Source organism: Arvicanthis niloticus, chromosome 17 (genome assembly GCF_011762505.2).
Source record: "Arvicanthis niloticus isolate mArvNil1 chromosome 17, mArvNil1.pat.X, whole genome shotgun sequence".
Lineage (NCBI taxonomy): Eukaryota > Metazoa > Chordata > Mammalia > Rodentia > Muridae > Arvicanthis > Arvicanthis niloticus.
This window is the reverse complement of record NC_047674.1, coordinates 51,567,069-51,590,062: the sequence shown is the minus strand read 5'-3', so window position 1 is coordinate 51,590,062 and position 22,994 is coordinate 51,567,069. Positions and strand designations below refer to the sequence as shown.

The following is a 22,994-nucleotide window of genomic DNA, read 5'->3' as shown; positions in this document are numbered from 1 at the left end:
TGTATCTGAAGACTGGTTCTTCTCCTAGAATCCCGTCAGCAGTCCTGGATAACCCTGTTTGATTAGGGGTGAAGAAATGGGCCTCCTTCAGAGTTCAACACCTGTCCATATAATGGTCATATCTAGGTTGTCTGACGATTCAGTGGACTACCACAGAGATGGCAAGGCACTTCCAACAGGGTCATTGTGGGATCCATTTTGGAATTGGCTTTGGTAAACTTCACCCAGCTCTACCTTACCATTTTCTCTCATCTACCCCATACATGCAGCCATCTTAGATTTTCAGATGAAGCCACTAAAGCTTAGGACTAACTATCTCACATCCAGCTAATGGTGGAGACAGTTGGAACCAAGACAGTAACCAGTGATTCTTTAAATTCCAGCTAATCAGATTTTTCCATAGCCTGGTGAACCATGCTGATAGGACTTTGGATAACTGTATTGTAGATGATAATGGGGATAACAGTCCCTAGGCACAAGGCGGGGAGCATACCCAGGGCTGTGCTATGCTCTCCTAGGGTGATGACCTCTAGGGACCATAGTTCAAGCCTATAATTCCAATGTTCAGGAAATAACCATGACGATCATGAGTTCAAAGGTAGTCTTGACTACATATCGAGATATCATCTCAAAAAATAAACAGATTGCATCATTTAACCCTCTAGGCGATCACAACTCTGTGAGACTACTAAATCATTCCTACTTATCTCCCCAGATTTAGAAATGGAAAGTTTGTTCAGGGCTCAGAGCCACAATGCTGGTACAGGATAGTGAGAAGCTGATTACCGAGTGACCTGTTGTACCAAGGGAGAGAGGCATTTGAGCCAAGAGAATTTCTTGATGAAATAGCAACAATAATACATGGAAATTTTTCTCAAAAGGGAGCAGGTAACCAAAATATGCATTCATGTGGCCAACAGTTACTGGTGTGACTCAGGACAAACCACTTTATCTACTGAGCTGGCGTCTTCTTATGAACAAAGGCAAGAATGTGACAGGATTCAGTGACTGAGAATTGAGTTACAGCAGTTGGTCTTGGAAAATCATGTGACTCTTAAACACATACAATTCCTTCCATGTTTTGCACCTCAGATGCAGTCTTGACCAGTTTAACGTTTAAATCTGACTGCAGCCGTCTGCCTCTGATGTGTGACCTGGCCCAGGCCTCCCTCCCTGAACTGTGTTACTATGGCAACAATAGCCACCACCCCTTTTCTTTGTCCCACCTCTATTTACAGGATGAGTCTTTCTGTCACACCTTTGTCTCTTGTCCTTCCCTGCTCAGCTCCTAATGCTTTTCAAAATAAAAGCACTCTCACCGGTACCCAAGGCCCCCCCATGACCTGACTTTTATTTTTTAATAGTGTGCTTACTAAGCATTCCCCATTTTTCTACTACTGATGTTGGCTGATATAAAAGTATATGAAACAGTAAGCTTTTCCAGTGTTTATACAAAAGCAAAAAGTCAGACCAAAACCATTCTTGAGGGTAGACAGGGACAATTATCAGCAAACTATTTTTAAGTGGTTGGCAAACTAAGATAACCCTGCCATTTACTTGACTCATTCATCTTCATCTCTCATAGGCTCAGCCGTCACTGTACATTCAAAGTTTATCCACCCCACCACGTCCAGGAAAAGGCCGCCTCCTAATGCAGGTCCCTTGATGCACGGAACTATAAATAGCCCCATTCCCTGAACACCTACACACACTAATGCAGGCCCCGGACCTTCCTGCCTGCATGACATGTATTGTTCCATGAAGCCATGAATCGCTCACCCATCTACTTATGCATCCATTTATTAGGTCCTGACAAGTGCCAGGTGTTCCGCTGGGCTCAAGGAAGTGGCAGTCAGCAAGACAGTGAGTCCTGTTTCCATAGAGCTTGGAGTCTAACGAAGCAGACAGACATTAACGAATCAGTTACTGGAGACACTGTAGTATTGATAGTTCTTGAGCAGTTGTTATGTACCCAATGCTGAGAACCGACTACATTTAATCACTTCATCTTTATAACAATCCCACTGAAGTGTTTCAGGCATGCTTTGTAATTAACAGTATGTTCTAAAATTAAGTGAGCCACATAGTGAGTGTTTAAACAACTTTGAGCAAGAATTTAAATGTAGGAAGCCTAAATCCAGGGTGGATCAGTTTAGTAGTGTGCTTAACTTTCTGAAAAGCAAAACAAACAAATAAACTAAGTAACTAACTAAGACCTGACCCAGTCTTGAGCTTATGGAAGGTGTCCCCAGGCATATGGAAGGTAAATCACACATTTCAATTTCTTTAGGTGGGAGAAAGAGAGAGTGAGTGAGTGAGTGAGTGAGTGAGTGAGTGAGTGAGTTAGAAGTTTCCAAGCCAAAAACACCATGTGCAAAGGCCCTGGGGTAGGAGAAAGCATGGTCCATTTAAGGAGTTATAAGTGGGTCAGAGTGCCTGGACATCAAAAGAACGGAAGACAGATGTTCTGTGAGGTGAACGCCAGGGTAGGAAGACCTGATAATGTTGACCACAGAATTAGTAAGATCAAATAAAGAGACAGTTGGGAGAGAAGACTAGCACCAAATCCAACAGAATTCCAAATAGTCAAGTCTAAGTCAAGAAGATGATTGCACCTGGATATTTAGGAACAAGAGTAGAGTGGCGGAGGGTGAAGCGGACCAGCTATAGCCCTGAACACTTAGAATCCTGGTGTTTGTGAAGCTGAGGCAGGGGGAATCTTGAGTTCAAGACCAACCCAAGCTACACGGTGAGACTCCATCTCCAAAAGCAAACATGGAAAACTAAAGCAATGAACAATGAGAATGATGTGAGCCAGGGAAGTTCGGCATTAGGGAGGAGGATGTGGCCAACAACGTCCAGTGATGCTGACGTCTCTGAGGATGCTCACTCATCCAGGGTGGGATATCTCATTGGTAGTGAGGTGGTAACCATCCTGGGAAGAGCTGTAGTGTGTAGGGGGTAAGCACAGGACTCCAGAATTTGCTTCCAATGGTGTCAGGGGGAGTCATTCATTTTGCACCATGTACTTGAGTGTTGTTGTAGCCGTGACTTTCTCTTTATGGATGGAATGAATTACATTGCACACACTAGGATGGTTTCAAGGAAACCCCTGCTTCTGACTCAGCTAGGCCTTGGCCTGGGGCTCACTAAGAAGACATACTACTGGGTGCTTTGGAAGTAGTTTAGGGTCTCTCTCTCTCTCTCTCTCTCTCTCTCTCTCTCTCTCTCTCACTCTCGCTCTCTCTCTCTCTCTTCCCTCCCTCTCCCTCCTCCACTCTCTTGTTTTCTGAGACAGCGTTTCTCTGTATAGCCCTGGCTGTCCTAGAACTCACTTTGTAGATTAGACTGGCCTCATGAGCTCCATGTGCCTGGGAGCACTGGTATTAAAGGGGTGCACCACCGTAGCCTGTCTTGGGAGCTTTCTCTCTATATCCCTTACCTCCTTGCCCTTGGGTACAGACTTAGATCTTTTCAGACTAAAGTGCTATGTCCATTTAGGAAATGCAAAACAGAGTTTCTAGACCAGGGACAGTGGGTGATGGTTACCTCCCTCATTTTAGGAGCATTTTCACACACTAAGATAATTTCTCCTGTTTCCTGGCGATGTGGTTCAATGTCAGAGCAATCGCCTACCCTCTACAAAGATTTGGGTTTGATCCCCGGAACTGTAAGAAAGCAAAGAGAAAGTAACATTGGCTCGGGGGGAGATGGCTGGATGGGCAATGTGCTTGCTGTGCAGATATGTAATGAGATGTGTAATTAGACTTGAATTAGAATCCCTAGCACCCGTGTCAGAAAACTGAGTGTGAATGATTGTGCTCCTATAATCCCAGCTCTGGGGAGGCAGAAATAGGAACTTCTCTGGGGTTTACTGGTGGTTAGTCAGTCAGGTCAATTGGAGAGGTCCTGGTTCAGTGAACCCAAAGCAATAATCAAAAAAGTAGGGCGCTATAGAAACAGACACACACCCAATGTTGACCGTTAGCTGCCAAGTACACACGAGGGTGTGTATTTTCCCATATGTGTGAAAGTGCAGAAAGTGCATGTACACACACACACACACACACACACACACGATGTCTTAATTCATCTGCATGATGCTTGAGGCTCCAATAAGGACAGGATGTGATCCACATATAACCTCTCTTTGTATCTACAGAAGTGCAGATTCAAAATCCTCAAGTATAGCTGTAAGAGGCTCCCAGCAGACCGTATTTACAACTGCAGGACTGATAAGACTTATCTTTGTTGACCTTATTTAATTCAATGACTCATCCCTGGCACATGCAGGGTTGTAAGGTAAATATTTATTCAACACAAACACGAAACACAATGCCAATTAAGGGATTCTATTGAAGAGCCCCTCCCCCGCCCCCATCAAATTTTCCTTTGACTTGAAATAAGATTCTGTGGCAGCATTGTGTCCTAGCAGCTCGGGGACTATCTGATTACAGATGAACATTTGTTTGTACACAATGGGATGAAGTTTTCCAAAACATACTACACATGTGTTGGTTCTTGATAACCCATTAGCCTTCTTGCCTCCTTGTAAGTCACTGGGAGATTTTAACCTTTAGACAGAGATTATCATCTTTAAAAAAAAAATTAAGTTCCTAGCTGGGCGCTTATCTATTCTATCTCATAGCTTCAACATATCACAAAGGGGTTTCCCTGCACCAGGCAGAACAATGTCAAGCAGACTTTCCAACTGCAGCCAGGGGTAGCCCTGTGGTTGGCCATAGGGATAGACTGACACAGAGCCGTGTAGATATACCCCTGTTGGGTGAGTAGCTAAATAACAGTAATGATTTGTGCCCACCCATCACGGGGGGCATCTTCTGGGCCAAATCGTAACTATTTCACTGCTGGATTGTGGAAAACTCAGAACGGTAGCAATTTGTCGTGTGATTTAAAATATTTCAACATGTTGGGCTGGGTGGCTGGCCCAGTTGGTAAAGTGCTTGCTGTGCAAATCTGAGGACCTGAGTTCAATCCCAGAGCATCACATAAAAGAGCTGGTTTCAGCAGTAAATATCTCTACTGCTTAGGTGGAGCTAGAAGACTCCCTGGGGTTTGCTGGCCAACCGCTCTAGCTAAACTGGTGACGTCCAGCTTCAGTGAGAGAACCTGTCTCAAAAAAATAAGGTGGAGAGTGACTGAAGGAGACACCAGAGGTAGACACTTGCCCTCGACACACATGCTTTCATCCATCCATACGCATCTATGCAAATATACACTCACATGCACACACATGCACACAAATACTCCAGAATGTACACAGTTACAGGGCCATATTAACCTTCTGAAGTCGCTCCTTTCCAGCCCTGGCCACACTACCTTCCTGTGATCTGGTGCGGCCACCCTTGGCCATGATCATGATTCTCCTACATTTTTATCTCTCCCCTTAAGGATATTGTTCAGTTTCTATAATAAGGAGTGTGCTGCATGAAACAAGGGGAAAAAAGAATTACTTAATTTTTCTCTCTGAATGCAATATTTTTAGATAACTTTCCTGTTCCAAGATGTCGTAATTCTGACCATGTGACTTTAGTGCTTCTTATAAATAACACTTTACATGAAAGAAGTTGACAATATGTCTCCAGTGCTCTCTCTGGTTTCTCACTTGTGTCCCCTCATCTATGACACCCCTTCTCCTTCCCCAATTCTCTCTGTTCCCCTCCTTTTCTCATCCACTACCACCACCATAGCCTAGGTCCTGCCAAACGCCTCTCCTTCAGTTTTGGCTTCTCTTTCTTGACACCTTTGCTCTTCGGGAGCATGTCCAGCTCCACAGTTTAAACAGTTGGTTTATGTGAGAACACTCCAAGCCTTACTTCTATGCTGTCCTATTTGTTAAATACTGAGCATACAACTCGGGCAGCATTGTTTCTATCTGGGTCTAAATTTGGTTCATCTAAAACACAATCTTCTGTCTTCTGTGCTACTGCTGTCTTTCCTAACCAACTCTTCCTGGATGTGGTACCTGCTGGTTTCATTCTCTTGACATGCAGGCCCAGAGCCCTATAATTATTCCTGGACACAAGAAGCAGACAGGGGAAGGGAATGCCATCCCACCAGCAACTCTCAGAGGTCATGCAGTTTTTGCATGGCTTGTCTGTTACCCAGTCACATCTCCTGAATGCCCCCTCCCCTTTTCCCCTGACCACTAATCCTACACAATAGCAACTGATAAATTTTCTTGGAATGAACTTCCCTCTAGATCACCACTGTATCTAATTCAAGCACGTCAATCATTTCAGATGCCCTGAGGAAGATACTTAGACAACACCTGACAAACATAAACGCAGAGACCAAATGCAAAACCAGCTCAGCCAACGTTGTCTCCGTTGTTTGGATACAGACAGATCTACTCACAAGCTTTGACTATAACTTCTTTTTACAAAATATGGTACAAATACCAACAATAAACGTGGGTTAAGTGGATTGCCACCTCTGAGTGTCTTCTCATATGGTTCTTGACCACTTTGAAGCTTTTTTTTTTCTGTTTTGAACTTCACACATTGTTTGCCCCCCCCCTTAAACTCAATAACAACGACTGCTACCTTTTATCAAGCACATCTACAGATGAGATTTAAGGGTAAACATGTACACACGCATCAGTCCCGCTTACTCCTTATGTTCTTGTCTTATGAGAACCTCCATTATCCCCACTTGTACAGTGGGAAAAAAACCAATGCCTGGCTAAATTATGTAATATACCCAGGTCACGTGGCAAGTGGTAGTGTCAACTGCCAGAGCCTGAGTCTGTAACCCTTGGAGCACATCATCTCATTGTTTCTTCAGTGATGTGCCCTTCTTTGAAATGCACCTGCATTTCTCTACCTAGCTGCTTTTCTGGCCTAGTGGATCACTGAACATTGCTTTTATGGTTTTTTGGAGTGTGGCATAATAATTAGGCAAATAAACTCTGAAGTCAGGCTGCCTGAAAAATAATTATGACTCTATTACCCACTAGTTATTTATTTTAAAAAATAATTTGCCCAACCTTTGTATATTTGCTCAACTACAAAATAAAGACGATAATGACACAGGCCTATCAGCACAACTGAAAAAGAGTAATCTTTACAAGGTGCTGGACATGGTGCCTGGGACACAGTAAGCGCAAAGTGAATGTATGTTACTAAAGTTCTCGGCGCTTGATCCTTAACTCATGTTAAGAGTCTAAAGTAATTAGATGACAAGATCCCCTGTGTTTTTAATTTTGCAAAGCCTAGAGATCCTCTCTGGAGTACGTGATTCCATGAGGCTGTGATTTTAAAGTCTTTGCTTTTACGATTATCTTTTAGGAAGTAAGCAAGATTCCAATTCTTTTGAGGATGGTGACCAGAGTCAAACTACGTAAACTGAAATGCAGAACTGGCAAGCCACCCTGGCATTTACGATGTGCCCACAGCCAGTTCATCATGCATTTAACTGAGCATATCCTGTTTACCAGAACACTTAATCAGACCCCATAGGATCTGCGAGCACCAGGAGCTAATGTATCTGCGTCAAGTCAGTGGGGTCATTCCAGTTGAAACTGGAAAGACAATGCTGCCGCGGATGGAAAGAGGAATGTCTAATTCAGAATGCTTACAGCTGAGCACGGCCCCAGCTTTGCAGAATCATAACCAGGTAATGCTGCTGGCAACCGCGCCACCTCATTTGCAGTCTGGATTCCCAATCTCGACCTTGGGGGTGTAATGGAACCAGTGGGGAGACAGAGGAGCAAATACCAAATGCACAGGACCTTTGCAGAAAAGTTCTGATCCAATTGCAACCGTGACGTTCGTGGACCTTCCTCTGGTTATGGAAAGCCCATGAGGCTGACGGGCGTCAGTCAGCAGGTAGTCTAGTCTGCAACTATCCACTTGGTACAATCATTTAGTGCCCCTTCCCAACCCCCAGCGAAGCGCTCACCATGCTGAGACCTGTAGAAGACTGATGGACCTCACTTCTCAGGAGGTGACAAGCTGCATGACTTCATGACCACCCCGGGAGGCCGCTGAGCACTGTGTGAAACATAGTGATGACTGCATTCTGGCACAGCATAGGCTACCCAGCCTCGTCCCCCACCCCCGCCACCGAGGTCAGTGCAGTGGGCTGACAGTGACTGCTCTGAAGAGGAACTATGAAAAGCAAGTTGAGCAAGATAGTCTAAAGCAGAATAACAGCTCCAACAGCCCCAACTGACACCCCCAACCCCAGGGTGTGGGCTGCAGAAACCTCGGATACATCAAGACAGTATGAATAATTGAGTGAGTTGTTATTACTCTTTGGTTGTTTTTTTTTTTTTCTCATTTTTTTCTTCCTTGCTTTTTCTTTATGAAGGCCCCTCCCCTCCTCTATGTCCCAGGCAGACTTGCTCATTGCAAGGTTTTTCTTAGTCTTTTATTGTTTTACAATATACAGATTCTGAGCAGAGAGAAAACCTTTTACAGATGATTAACATACTTGGAAGATGACTCATCAAGTAAAAATCAAAGTTTCCCTGCCTTCGTCTAGCCTTCCCTTGGTCAACTATTTAGCTTTCGAATGTCAGACTGATCTATATGGCCACTTAATTTCTCTACTTGTCCCCTTTCTCATTTCTAGAATAACGCTAACTCTGATGTCCTTCAAAGATAATACCCAAATTGCCGTTAATCTTAAAGCTTCGTCCTTAAGAAGCTGTTATTAATATTATCAAGTACAAAAGCAACACCAAAACCAGCAAAATAGTAAAAAGGAGAGAAATTTTTTTTCATACTTTCTAAATTTTAATGAGCTGGGCACATACCTCCTATGTCACATTATTCTTCCAGGGAGGAAATATTAAGTGTCATCAAAAAAAAAAAAAAAATGCCATTGAGAACTTGTGGGGCCTCATCCTGGCTTATTCTAAGGGCCAGGAAGAACAACACAAACAGACAAGCCTTTACCTGATACCACACAGAGTACTTGAAAGGATAGTTTGTGGGGAGAGAAGAAAACATGCATTGATGAGTATATAATTTTAAAACTGTCAAGAGCCAGTCTTCCACAGTAAGAATATATCCATATATTCCTATGCAATTAGAAAAAAAAAAGTGGCTCACCTCTGACTTCCGAGTACTTTAAACACAGAAGCAGCAAGTCTGAGGCCAGTCCTGTCTATATAACAAGTTCCAGGCCAACCAGGGCCACGAAGCAAGACGCAAGACCCTATCTCAAAAACTAGAAAAAGCAAATAAAATAAAACCAAACAAACACACAAAAAACTCAACTCTATTAGGCCTTTTCGAAAGGACAAAGACCTCTGGTGGAGTTGTACAACCCGGCTTTCTACAAGATACAAGAAAATATGATTTAAGTAAACTGTACACTCAGGAGATTTTGTTCCTGACTTTCTACATATTCAAAGCAAGTCTGACTGGTTCTTAAGACCAGAAGTTTTACCTGAGCAACACATAAGCTCCTTTTCCCTCGGTCACAGGCAGGAGGTCTCCGTGCCCCACCCAAGCACCTTCTCGGGAGCTCCTTCAGCGGCTCTAGCGCAATCTTCTCTTGCTTCAGGCCACCACTACCATGGCTACCTAGCTATCTCTACCAAAGAGAAAATCCTAACCACCCTCAGCAGTGAACTGGAGGGAGACACCCCCAGGCCCCAAAAAGCGGGCCTCACTGTGGACTTCCAGCAGCGCAATGATTTTAAGTAATCTACGTTACTTTCCTAGCACACGGCTATGCTAAAGATTATCAGTCAGAGAATAACCGGGACAATGTGGAACTTAGAAATGCCTCAGGTTGCCAGAGGTCTGACTACAAAGGGACGCAGACCACAGAAAGAGAAAAATCTGTTACCTGTCCACCACCGTTGTTGTCGTCTCCAAGCAAGTGCCTGCTCTCAACAGATGTCTAGAAACTTCTCTCTTTTTCACTACGGGGCCATTGGCCCCGCAGCCTTCTTGGGGGACCTCACAGACAGTCGGGAGGCAGCGGGGCAGGCATCATTATGAACAGGTCTGGCCACGCCTTTGCTCAACTTTTGCCTCCCGGAGCTGCACTCCTCCAAGCCTCACGGAGCCATCCCCTAGAGCCTCGTGGCTGTTTGAAAAACAAGAAGCGATTTCCTGGTCCACTTCCCCGGATGGCGTGTGCGATTTCCCTCACGCCCATGGGAAGTCCTTCAGGACCTCTTATTGAGAAGCCTCTCCTTTAAGTGGAAAGACTTGTTTGGGCAATGCCCCTTGTTCTTGATTTTCTTTCTCCAATGGAGGTCAAAAAAAAAAAAAAAAAAATAGAAATAAAAACACTGCAAATCAGATATGTGTTAGCACTTAAGAGTGTGTGGTGAGGGAAACCTGATTTAAACCTCCAACACATGACCATATACTTGGACTGTGTAAGAAAATTTAAAATTACCCATGAGTCCATTCCGTTGTCTCTAACAGGGCCAAGAAGTCAGAAGCTAAAAATATCCCAGAGGATGGGAGACCTGTCTGGAGCTTGAGGGAGACCTGCACTTCCAATGCATCACAGTAGGGGACATCTAGTTTCCAGGGAAACTGAACATTTGCAGATCAAATGATATTCATTCCGTGACACTTCAACATCATCTCAGCAACAATACTTGAAGATAAGGAGGCACACGAAAGAGGGATGGCTGGTGGGACTAGTCAGCAGGCTCCTATCACAGGGTTTAATTGTAAAACCACAGCCGCAGTTACAGTTTCTGAGCTCAACCCCATCCTGCCCGCCCTGACCTTACAAGTAAGGAAACTAGGCCTCAAGGAGAAGCTGTGGCCTATCCAGGGTCCAAGTAATGGTTGGAAGTAATATACTGTTACTAATTGGGTGTGTGTGTGTGTGTGTGTGTGTGTGTGTGTGTGTAAGAGAGAGAGAGAGAGAGAGAGAGAGAGAGAGAGAGAGAGAGAGAGAAACACTGCTCAATTTCTGAAACTCTCCAGTCCTGCTGGGGCACGGGAATCTGTGTGGAAAGTAAGCAATCCCAGATAGGCTCAAGTGTTAGAGAAAACCATGTTCTGCCGTGGGACCCATCCCAGAGCCTGAATATTCAAACCGCGGTCCCACCAATGCCTTACTCACACACAGTCACATGTATATGACCTGAAGGTATTAAAACTTACTTTTACTACATGGAACTATGATAAAAAAAAAAAAAAAAAAAACTATATAGAGTGTATAGGCTTTGCTGCAGATGATTTGGAAAACTAAGGAGAATCAGCATGCAAAAGCTCTTGCCATAAAAGCCTAATTAAGTGAATTTGATCCCTGGAGTCCACGTAAAAGTAAATGGAGAAAATCAACTCTACTAATTGTCCTCTGACCTCTATACACATGCCTTGACACGCATACAAGTGTGCACGTGTGTGCATGGGCATACACACACACACACCCCACACTCACTCATTCACTCACATACTCACACACTCACACACTTAACTGATAAATAAAAAGTTTAGAGGCCTGGACTGGAGACATGGAGCCTACTTCTGCTGTCTCAACTCTCCCTGTTCCACTCGGCTACCCTTTCTCTCCGCTCACCTTGCCTTCTGACTATTCGGTCTTTGCAGGCTAGAGAGTAAGTATTGATCGGCCTGGAGACAAAAGCTAGGGGAACTCATCCATCAGGGATAGGTTCTAGGAGACCCAGAAGATTCTGAAGTATGAGGATGTGCAAGTCCTTTATATAAAATAGCACAGCATTCACATATACCCTGCATAAGTATTCACTTTAAAGCACCTAAATTCCTCAGCTAGCCAATGTATTCATGCAGCGTTTGCAGTGTTTGCTGCATGAATAATTGTGATTCTGCATAGTTTGGATGATGGTGATAAAACATAAGGTTCTGTACATATCCAACACAGATGGAATCATTTTCCAAACAGTTTCAATCCAAGGCCGGTTGAATTCAAGTATATGAAAACAAATGAACCCCCTATAATGTATCGTTTCACATGTAGGCCCTCAGCTGCATTCTAGAGCTTGAACAGGATGGGTATTTTTGCCTGAAGAATAAAGCCTGCTGTCAGAGTGAGCACCAAGACAATATATTATATTATATCATATCATATCATATCATATCATATCATATCATATTATTGACAATGGTCAGCTGTTTTGGTGGCTTGGTTGCAGTTGGCTCTCTGATGTGGAATGGAGACCTGATAAAGTTGCTTTCCCTTTCCTTCCCCTCAGCCTCAATCCCTCCCCGCCCCCACCAGCCCCACCCGCCCTCTGTCACTGGCACTAGGAACACTCTGTGCTAATCTCACACTTTACAGGGAAAACAAAGCCCGGTGGAAAATGGAACTGCCAGATGGTCTCAACTGCAGCTCAGAGCTAACTGACAGACCACCTTGTCTTGTTTCAGCTCCAGGTGCCTGCGGCCATCGGAGGTACCTTTCTCTTTAGCTCTAGAATGTTGGGGTTGGCGGCAAGTTGAACTCCAAACCTCAGCAAACTGTAGACACAGCCAGAGTAAATGTTGTGTCACCCATGTTTGTTACCAACAGTGTCTTACATGCCAGTGCAGCCTTACCAAAGAGAGAGACCTCCTGCTTACCCAGGCAAGAATTTCAGCCATAATCTCTGTGCATTTTCTAGTATGAGACAAGTCATTTTAGTCTTCTGTGCCCCATCCCCCTCCTCACTCAAAATGCTACTTTCTCTCTTTAAGTTTATGAGTGTTATTTTCTCCAAAGTCATTCTAACTCTCCTGTCTGAAGCCACGTGCTCCACCCCACATGCCTGTCCCACCATCCCCCGCCCCGCCCTGTCTAACGATGCCTCAAAGGTGTCTTTGTTGCTACCAGTCTACAGTTAAATGATCATTTCAGTGCACTGACTGTAAGCACTTTAAGGGAGGGACTAGTATGATTTATTTGACGCCTAGGATACCCAATCGGGATGTAGTAGACGCTCAAGAGAAGCTGCTGACATTAAGTTGTTCAGAGTCAGTTCTCCTGGCTTGTTCCTGTTCTTTACTATGTCATTCCATGGCTTCAACTTTGGAATGCTTCCCTGCTGTCATGTGTCCCCAGGCCATCTCCCCTTTGGTTTAAATGCTTGTGTGATGATTCCCAAGTGTCTGTGTCTGTCATGGACCAGAACCCCTGACTCATACACCTAACTGCCTGTGGACCATTTCCAGCTGGGATTTCAACATGACCTCAGGCTGTACGGATCCAAAAGGAAATCTTTCACCATCCCTCTAAATGAGCGATCCCAATGCCCTTGGCCATCTCCAGCCTTCAGTCCCACGCTGGTGTCTCTGGCTGTCTCTCTCCTGTTAGAAAATAATATCCCCAAGAGAAGAGACAAGGACCACTGAGTTCCTGGAGGAGACTATTTGAACATAATACATCTGGACAAGTCACACAAAACAGTATTCCCAAAGAATACCTGCAAACCTAAGGGAAACACATTCCGACTTTTACATGTTAACGGGTCAACCCTCATTTTTTTTCTATCTATAACCTGCTTTTGACAACCTTTTCAGACCCAACATGGCCCAAGGCCGGCTGTTTCTGCCACTGACCTGTCCTTATCCAAGGAAGACAAGAACAAATAACTAAGCTGGTTTATAGTATACATGCGGCTTTATTGACATTTGCCGTGTGTGTGTGTGTGTGTGTGTGTGTGTGTGTGTGTGTGTGTGTGTGTGTGTGTGTTTTGGCGGAGGCTACACTGAAGGCACTGACATGTCTGTGCTCAGCCCTAGCCTCCAAGCCTGTTGGTCTACTCACTGTAACATACCCATCCTTCTAAGCATTTGTCACTATAAATCTCTACAGTGGTGGTATTTTACAGAGGAAGATCCCGTTTCTTCCACCTTCTGAGCCAGCTGAATGCAGTTGACTTCTTTCAACTACTTGGTGCCTCCATTAAAACCTGTAGCCTCTGCCAGAATCTCAAACACACTCCAAATAGAAACCTACATTAGATCTGCTACCTTCCCTGCCTGTTCCTGGGAGAGGGAAACTTGAACTATGACTCTATAGAACAGTGACCAGCAGCAACCCTCACTTAACCCTTCTTGACCTCTACTTGGGAGAAACTGACACGAACTCCCAAATACAATCTTCAGTTCTCTGAATCTTCAGTTTCCCTATAGGAAAGAAAACTGCTAGTTGTCCTATGGTATCATTCACACACCTCAGCTGTGACACACATGACATCAGAGTTATTGGGTAACTCCATTTGCCACTGGCTCTTCCTTCCACGTCTCCTCCCCCCCTACTATCATGAGGAGAGCAGGCTGTTGAAGGAGCTGCCATTCTCTTTGGCCTGGGAAGGAATCTGTTTAGAAGGAAGAGGTACTTTTCCTCTTGAGGTCTACATGTTAATACCTGGACACACTGTTCAAGCACCCCAGTTCTTCCGTGGTGCATCCTGGGGCAGATGCTGTGATAAAGTATTCAGTAACTGACAGTGAGTGTAGTCTGAAAACACTGAGCTGTAGGATCTTCAAAGTGTTTCTTCTATGTCCTTTCCAATATTCTTAGTTCTTTATAGGGCCTCATTATTTCCCATGATCCCCCCCACCCCACTTTCAAAGAAAGAAAACACAGCCCTTAATGATGGCGTAATTTCCTAACATGACTAACATAACTGCTAAGCACCCACGTTGCCCAAACTACAAGGAAAGGGGTTAAAGATGCCCATCAGGCTGCCTGCCTTTTATATGGGTGTTGTGGATCAAAAGTCAATTCACCCACTGCGCCATTTTCCCAGCTTCTCTGTGGCAGGATTGGAAGCAAATGGAGAAACCTACGTCCACTGTCTCGCCTCTTTATTTCTGAAATTACACTTTGGCAAACAAGTGGATTTCAATAATAGAACAGTGTGTCCTCTGACTCCATAGTTCTGACAGGCTGACATGTTCTCCATTTCTGTTCACAGTGGATTGCATATTAGTGCAAATTAATGTAGGTCTGGAGTTGAAGATTCTATATGAAAGAGCAATAGGGGATAGAGGTTAGAGACAAGCAAGTAGGTCAAGAGGCAGGATTTCAAAACAGATTTCTAAAGGTGCCTGAAGGCTGGCATGCCATTTGCACATACATTCATCCCCTTCCTGCTACCTCTCTGTGAGATCTCTAAAGTCACATCTGCTGGCCATTCTATAGTTGATACTAATTTTCTAACTAGCCACCACAAACCTCCTCCTTCTTAATAGCCTACTTGGGAAAAAATCAATTAAATGAGAAGAGTCCCCTGTTGTTCCACACCTCTCTGGTTTTTGTTCTTCCTGTAGTTTAGGACAAAAGCATTTCCTGCTTCTCCTGATGACCTTCTTCCTTCTCCACGGCTCTGGTTCCCTCATCCTTTCCAGACACTAGGGGCAGTCCCACCAGTGTGCTCCAGAATGTCTCTAGCACTCTTCCCTAGACACGAGCCTCTTCCTTTCTCCTGACTCACTCCAACACTCCTCTGCTACTGTCATTGCAAACCTAACCAGAGTCCATTAAGTAGATTTTTGCCCTACCTCCTCTCTGGCTTCATTGTCAGTTGCAAAAAGAAAAAGTAGGGACTAGGAAGCTAGCTCAGTTCGTAGAGCTCTTGCCTAATGTATCAGTGTGTAGAACAGTCCATCATGGTAGTGAAGTCAAAGCAGCGGTTTGAAGCAGCTTGTCAAACTGTGTCTCCCTCAATTAGGAAGCAGAGAACAACCATCGGTTATGCTCAGCTTGCCTTCTCCTTTATACACAGTCCAGAATCCTAGCTAAGGGAGTGGTGCCACCCACAGTAGGCATTTTTCCCTCCTAAATAACCTAATTAAGATAACCACTCATAAGCATGATGAGAGGCCCATCTCTCAGGTGATTGTAGATTTTATCAAATAGATAGTTGAGATTAACTATCACAACATATTCACATGAGCTTTTTCTATGACAATGAAACCTCAATAAAATCCCTATTACTAGATGTATGGCCAACCCTACATCTACAAAGAAGTACACTATCATCTTGGGTGAGGTAAAATTGTTTCTGTGGGGGGTGGGCGGTGGGCGGTGGGGAGCTCAAACTGCAAGTTTAACAAAATATAAAAGGCAAAGGGTTCAATAACAAGGCAGCACAGCCTTCTGGTCAACCACAAAAGGGTTTCTCAGTAGTAACAATTGCTACTCCACCCACCTACCCAAGTCTTGGCTCCAAGGCCTCTGCCTTTATGTTCTATTTCTTTGGGCAATGATATATTCTTTTTTAAAAAGCTACTTCAAAACTATACCACATGCCAGGCATGGTGAAAATGTTTCCTGGAGACAGAAATATAAAAAGGACTGGCCAATGACCCCTCATATCTGTGAACAACAATGGCTATGAAATTCAGTCATGAGAAGTGGCCAAAAATAGGCTGGTTGAAAAGCCCAAAGTCAAGGTTGGAGGTAGTGGTGGTAAAAACAGAAAATAAAGCACAGTTGAGAAACAAATTTTCTGAAGTTTGACTCCTTGTGTTTTTTAAAAGCCTAGAGATGAGAGAGGCTGAAAAAAATGGGAGTCTGTGAGTATACCTTGGGGAAACTAGTTAAGAAGGTCTTGATGGAGAAAGACAACTTTTTCTGATTACCTCGTGTGATTTGTTTAAATAAGAATGTAATAACACATAACTTCCAAACTGTACACATGTTAGTAACTCACTTACATTCAGAATAACTCATTGGTTTTCATATTGGGGTAAAGCATTAGTCTCTACTGACTTGCCTATAAATCACCTGAATCCTTTGCGTCCCCAGACAGAAATCATGTTTACATGGCCATTACATGCCATTGCTTACATGGGTACACCACACAGGTATGGTGCCTACTTCGTTCACCATTAAGGGGAGTTCTGAGACAAGAACTGACCTTGCCAGTTTCCTTTTAATCAAGCTGGTAAACACAAAGGTGAATTGTCCTGGGTTCTAGCCTGGCCCTAGGTTTTAGAGGCAGGGTAAGATGGTGTTCATAGAGGCTGTTACTTCTCTTTAGAATGACCTAGCATTGTGAAAATTGATGTCTGGCCCTGTGGAGATTGCCCATCCTGCCACAGCTCTGGTAACCAACCCCAGCACAAAGAAGAGGCTGGGTTTCCAAGTTCAAGACTTTTCCTAATTACACTGCCTTTGATTTATCAGTGTTCACCTCTCGGGACCATGAAGTTATTTTTGGAATTGAAAGTTAGTACACAAAACACAGCTACAGATCAACAATTACAGGACTCTAACAGGCCCACACCCCTCCAGCTTGCCTCAGCTGACCAGGAATGCTGAGATGGAAAGGCCACTTATATTTCTAGTCTTTCCACACAAATACACAGATGAAGGTGAAGCTGTAGATGTGTGTGTGTGTGTGTGTGTGTGTGTACATGTACATACATCTGAACCTCATATACAATCAAACTTCACATTGGAACTGGAGGGAAAGAGGTAGCAGATTCATACACAGTTATGTATCATGAAAGATTTTGGCATATTTAACAGCTAGACCAGATCATTTCTTAAATTCTTCTCTTTTTATTGATTTGGCCTTTTCCTCATCCCACTCCATCCCCCCCCAAAAGCTAGGAATTGAACCCAGGGCCACACAGACATTAGGAAAATGCTTTAGTACAGTTACATCCTCTGGGACACTCTCCTAGCTCTATTTGAAAATATCATTTCTTGGCTATTTAAATTAAAAAGTATTAACTGAAAAGGAAAGCATTTCTCTTTAAAACATTAAGCAAGTAAAAAAATTTAAGGATGAACTTTGTACTTAGCAATGTTGAAACACAAACAAAGACTCTTAGGGTCACATAGTTACAGAAATGAAGTGATTCCTGCCCAGTTTGTCTTTTCCACCACCATGCTAAGATGGCGCTGGGATGGAACTGGGTGCTTTGTTCATTTTAGGAAAATTCTCTACCAGCTAAGCCATATTCCTAGTTCCATGGTTTGCTTTTTAAAATCTATATTTCAAAGGAGGATCTACGTCAATCTGCAGGAGTTAGAGACACTTGAGACAAGCCCAACACTTCTAACTGGAGTTGAGCCTACTCTGTTTTGTTGAATCTTTAGTGTTTGTATTTATTTATGAGTTTGTGTCTCTCTGTGTGTACCATGTGGTATAGGTAACTACAGAAGACAGAAGAGGAGTGTCAGATTTCCTGAACTTGGAGTTAACGCCTGTTGTGAGCTACCTGATATGGGACCAGGTCCTCAGCTGGAAGAGCAGCAAGAGACCTTAACTGCTGAGCCATCTCTGCAATCCCCAGGCATGTAAGATTAAAAGCAACAGAGTAGCTGAGTCTTTCTGTGTCAGGGGTCATCCTATAAATGAAAATTGTCTGATTTAACTCCAATGTTAAATATACCTTTCTCTTTCCTTAAGACAAGGTCTTACTGGGGAGCTCTGGATGGCCTGCAACTTGCTGTGGACCACAGTAGCCTCGAACTCACAGAAACTTCTCCTGTGGCTGCCTTTTCCTCCTGAGTATTAGGATTAAAGATAGACACCACCAGCACCACACGCTACAATATACGTTTAAAAAAAAAGAGACACACATACAATAACGAGGAGCGTAGATAACATTTCAGAACTCACTCATGTAAGTAATTCTCTAAACTTAGAGTAACAAAGAGTTTGATTTTAGCATTGTTTCGAATCAACACCCCGTGTTGATGACCTTTTTCAGATTTTGGTTAATCTTTCATTTATTTTAAATGAAATTTCACCTGTATTGCATGCAGGGCCCCCTCCCCACCCTAGTGCCCCCAGTCTACATAATAATAATCTCTTCCACAGGCAGCAGGAAGTACATTATAGGTCACTGGCTCTGTCTTCATTAGTGTCCTCCTTGTGAACTTGGAACAATCCTTTCAGAACACATATACAGGTAGAAGACAGACTTATTTAAGCCAAGTAGAAATGGGGTGAAACCTCACAGAACAGGAAGGCCACATGAATCTTAAGACTCACCAAGGTCTTCTTCTCTCTTCTCTAGAAGAAGTTAATCGTGCCTCTTCCTTTCCCTAAGTCCCTCACTTGCCCCTAACTAGCTCTGTCTGGAAACATCTCCCTAAGAGGAAGGAAAGCATCAAAATTCTCAGTTCTAAGCCCTCTGGGCCTCTTTTTTTCAAACGTATGGTATGCAGTGTCTGGAGGCAAACAAGTTTTGACTCTCCCTGACCCTGGAGGAAGGAAACAGGAAGTCTTGCTGAGGAACAGGGGTGAAGCAGCCCACTGGGACAGGCTGTCTTCCTACCTCCTGACCCTCTCTGTAATCATGGTTGTGGAACAGACTGCCCCAGTGCAGGAGGCAAGGCAACATTTGCACACCTCTGTCAAATTCAGAGAACTTATTTGTCTGTAAGAAACAGACAGCTCACCAGAAGCTGCAGTTGCCTGTATAAGAACTGCAGGAGACCAAGCCAGGAAGCGTTCTAACATGGAGGAGAGAGGAGCTTCCAGCCATCCAGCTATAGTCAGTTGATGGCTTCTGAGGAAGGGAGAGACAGTTTTCTTTAAGGGTGTGGCCCCTGGTAACTGGAGCATGCTCCAGCTCATGGCTTCACACGTGAGTATAAAGGCAGCACAAATTGAACTCAAAAACAACAAAAAGAGGATTCAAAGTTGGGATGGGTAGGAGGATGAGGGTAGGTGTGGGAAAAGTTAGGGGAAAGGAATGGGTTTGAATATAACTGTAATACAATACACACACACACACACACACACACACACACACACACATATATATATATATATGAATTTCTCAAAAAATTAATAAAAATATTATAAAACAGAAAGATACAGCCTTGGTGAGAGCTACTGCCCTTGTGTACCATGCCAATCACAGAGTCAGATCTCCATATCCCCTTGGATCCTGAAAAGGGACCATGTACATCATCATTTTATAGATGATAAAACTCAGACTCAGCAACCAAGGGGGTAAGGGTGGAACCCTGAGCTGCCTGCTGTCCAAGCAGGTGGGGGCAACTGTGGTTAAAATTCTCTCTTGTGTCTAGCACCTGCAGATACCAGAACACCAACCCTTGGTATACCTTCAGGTACACTGCTGCTTTCTGTGCTGGGGTAACAGGTGGAGTGTTGTTTGGAGTTAGCAAAGTACAATGTAGAAGTCTATACATGAGACAGTGGGCCAGAACCTAAGAAGAAGCAGTAACTATAGCAACTATAGTACAGGTCACTTTCAGCTTCCCCTCCAGGTCCATCTCTGTCTTTTGAGGTCATGTTCAGTGCCCTATTCAGCATCATCATACCTTCAATAAGTCATTGCTCAGAACAGGGATGAAGCAACTCTCAGGAACAGGCTCTCCTCTTCCCTGCTGACCCTGGGATGCGTAAGGGAGCATTGCAGAAAGGGATGTTGCAGGATTTTTTCCTCTTCTCTTTGGCCAAGCTGCAGTGCAGGAAATCAGCCTCTGCAGCTTCTGACCCAGATGGCCTTTGGCCACAGCCATGGATCTTGCCAAGTTCTTATGATACCTCTCCTCACCTTCCTACCTCTGTGCCACTTTGTGTCCAAGGAGAAGCCACTGGGTAGGCAGTTTTTCCATGCTTTAAGCTGCCTATCGACTTAGCTGCTTCACCTCTTCAGTTAACTTGTCACAGTGGCATTTTCCCCCTATGAGAGCCTCACTGGAAAAGCAATGCAGACGAGTAAACAGGTAATTTCTGTAATTTGTTGAGCAAGAAATGAGACGTAGACAATACAGGATCGTGAGTCTATGTGTGTCCAAGTATTAATGGTAGAGGCATGGGCCCCTCTTCCTCCCCTGTTGTGAAATCCTCCCCCTTACCCCTCACCCCTACATAGCCAGTCTGACTAACTCAGGTCTCTTTGTGTTTAATTCTTGTGTCTTGTCTCTAAGCCAGGGTCTCCAGTAGCCCAGGTTGGCTTTAAACTTACTATGTAGCTGAGGATGACTTTGAATTTCTAACTCTCCCATTTCTACCTCCCAAGGGCTGGGGTTTCTGGCATGAAGCCCCTGTGGCTGGTGCAGCTGGAGTTTCTTAACTACATTAAGTATTTTTGTTCTTCAAAGCTAACCTCCCACCCAGTGTGTGTCTTGGGGCCTCTCAGCAAAGGGCCCTCCAAAGATGCCTGCTTTACGTCCAGGCTAATGTTGAGCATCTTGAGAACCAGAAATACTTCCTATCAAGAGCTGCCTTGAGGAAACATGATTTTCAGTTTAACTTGTGTGTTTGGGAAAGATGGACATTCTTAACCCCAGAGAAGCCACAAAACCAGTTCCAACATTCACCACTTAAATCCTTCCCAAGCCAAAGGACATCATTATGGTGGCTTTGAAAGTAGCACCCCCTTTGAGCATTTTGGTCAGAGGGCAACTTTTTGAAATTTGGTTCTCTAATTCCACCATGCTAAGACAGGTTTGGTACCAAGTATCTTTACCCCGTGAGCTGTCCTGGCAAGGCCTAAATTCTCTTTTAAACCTTTAATATCAAAGATTTTAGTTGTTCTATAGCATTCATGCTCCTGGCCTGAAGGTCAGAGATGTCAGAGGGTTTTAGCTCCACCCTTACCCCCAACACTGTAAACAAAGGAGCAGGGGTGGGGGATAGGGATAAGGAACACACAAATTCCGTCCCATCCATCCTTCCAACCCTTTCTCGTCAGTGGTCAGTGAGCATGGTTTCCTAGCCTCTTCCTGCCTTATCTCCTCAGGAGGAAATAACAGCAGGCAGGATGTATTTTCTCTTTGCTAGCAGACCACACTCAGACACACAGACCTGTCTTCACACTCACTGTCCATTCCATAAAGACTCAGTTTCAAACTCTTCTGGATTATGGAAGGTTGCTTAAATGTGGCAGCACGAAAGCCCTCCAAAGGAACACGTTGCTCGATTCAAGTGTTTATTCTAGGCCACAATTGGCTTCCTGCTTTGCAAACAGAGGTTTCAAAGGACCAATTCTTAAAATTCCAAAGAACCCTATAAGTGACCATATTTTGACTCCTTACAGACCAAAATGAACCAGAATATCGGAGATATTTGGATTGGGGTTTTATGAAATTACAGAAATGCTGAAAAATAAAAGAAGTGTTTATAGCCAAAAGAATTATCGATCTTCCTCAGAGGACATCTCTAATTTTAGTGTGACCTAAGAATGATCCAAGAGATTTTTTGGCAAATTCCTGGCCTTCACATTCAAGAGACTGAGTTTGAAGTGCACAGTGATGGTTCTAACGTGTGTGTGACAGAAGGTGAATTTCATCAGGCTCTGTGTGTGTGTCTGTGTGTCTGTGTGTGTGTCTGTGTCTGATTACAAAATCCTAAGGCCCACCCCAGACTCTAGAATCTAAAACCAGAAGTGTGGCTTGGAAACTAGAATTCTATTAAGCTCCATGGTGAGTCTACATGGAAATGTAATAGTCATGGAGGGATAGAGGATTGCCTTATTCAATAGTTTCTCATGCAGAAAAGATGGTATTGATGCTTGGTTCCCAGCCTTAGGTGAGGTAACCAGAGTCTCCCGGTGCCCTTAGAAAAATGCTGGCATGGAGAGGAGCTCTTGAGTCAATTCATGAAGAATCTCTCTTTTTCCCCAACACACACATACAAATACACACACATATACACATACACACACACAGAGAGAGACAGAGAGAGAGAGAAAGAGAGAGATACACAGAGAGAGAGAGACAGACAGACAGACACACACACACACACACACCAGAGAGAAACAGAGAAAGAGAGAGAGATCTGGCGAATCCCCTTAGTCATTACAACTTCTGTACTTCTGTTTCCACTTCCAGATTTGCCTTTTCTTACGCCTTACCCATTTTACCCAGTTTTATTGAGACACAATTCACAAGAGTTAAAGCTATTTATGGTGTATGTAATGATGATTTTATACATGAATGTCTTGTATTTTATACATAAATACCTAAAATCAGCTTCCATCTCTGATGCATTGCTTTCCCTTGTCCTTCGTGGGCCAGTTCAAGGTCATTACTGCAGGGACCCTCCCCAGCTGTGTGCACACCGCTTCTTCCTTCTGTCT

General features: G+C 43.9%; 1 protein-coding gene across 7 annotated transcripts in view; it reads right to left on the bottom strand.

The window, feature by feature from the left end:
• The window catches only part of Adgrf5 (adhesion G protein-coupled receptor F5), a 91,210-nt gene that overhangs the window by 55,483 nt on the left and 12,733 nt on the right, over window positions 1–22,994 (bottom strand). For 2 of the 7 annotated variants that reach the window (XM_034521780.2, XM_034521783.2), the window contains exon 1: window positions 9,826–10,108. The exons of 1 other annotated variant lie outside the window; for it this stretch is intronic. Coding sequence is in view for 3 of the 6 variants with exons in the window: in XM_076915237.1 (XP_076771352.1) it covers window positions 7,924–7,926 (3 nt within the window). In the remaining 3 variants the exon portion in view is untranslated. Of the gene's footprint in view, window positions 1–7,923; window positions 8,024–9,825; window positions 10,109–18,928; window positions 19,071–22,994 lie in introns of those variants that run through there. 4 more of the 7 variants (XM_076915237.1, XM_076915236.1, XM_076915238.1 and 1 more) reach the window with 3 other exon arrangements.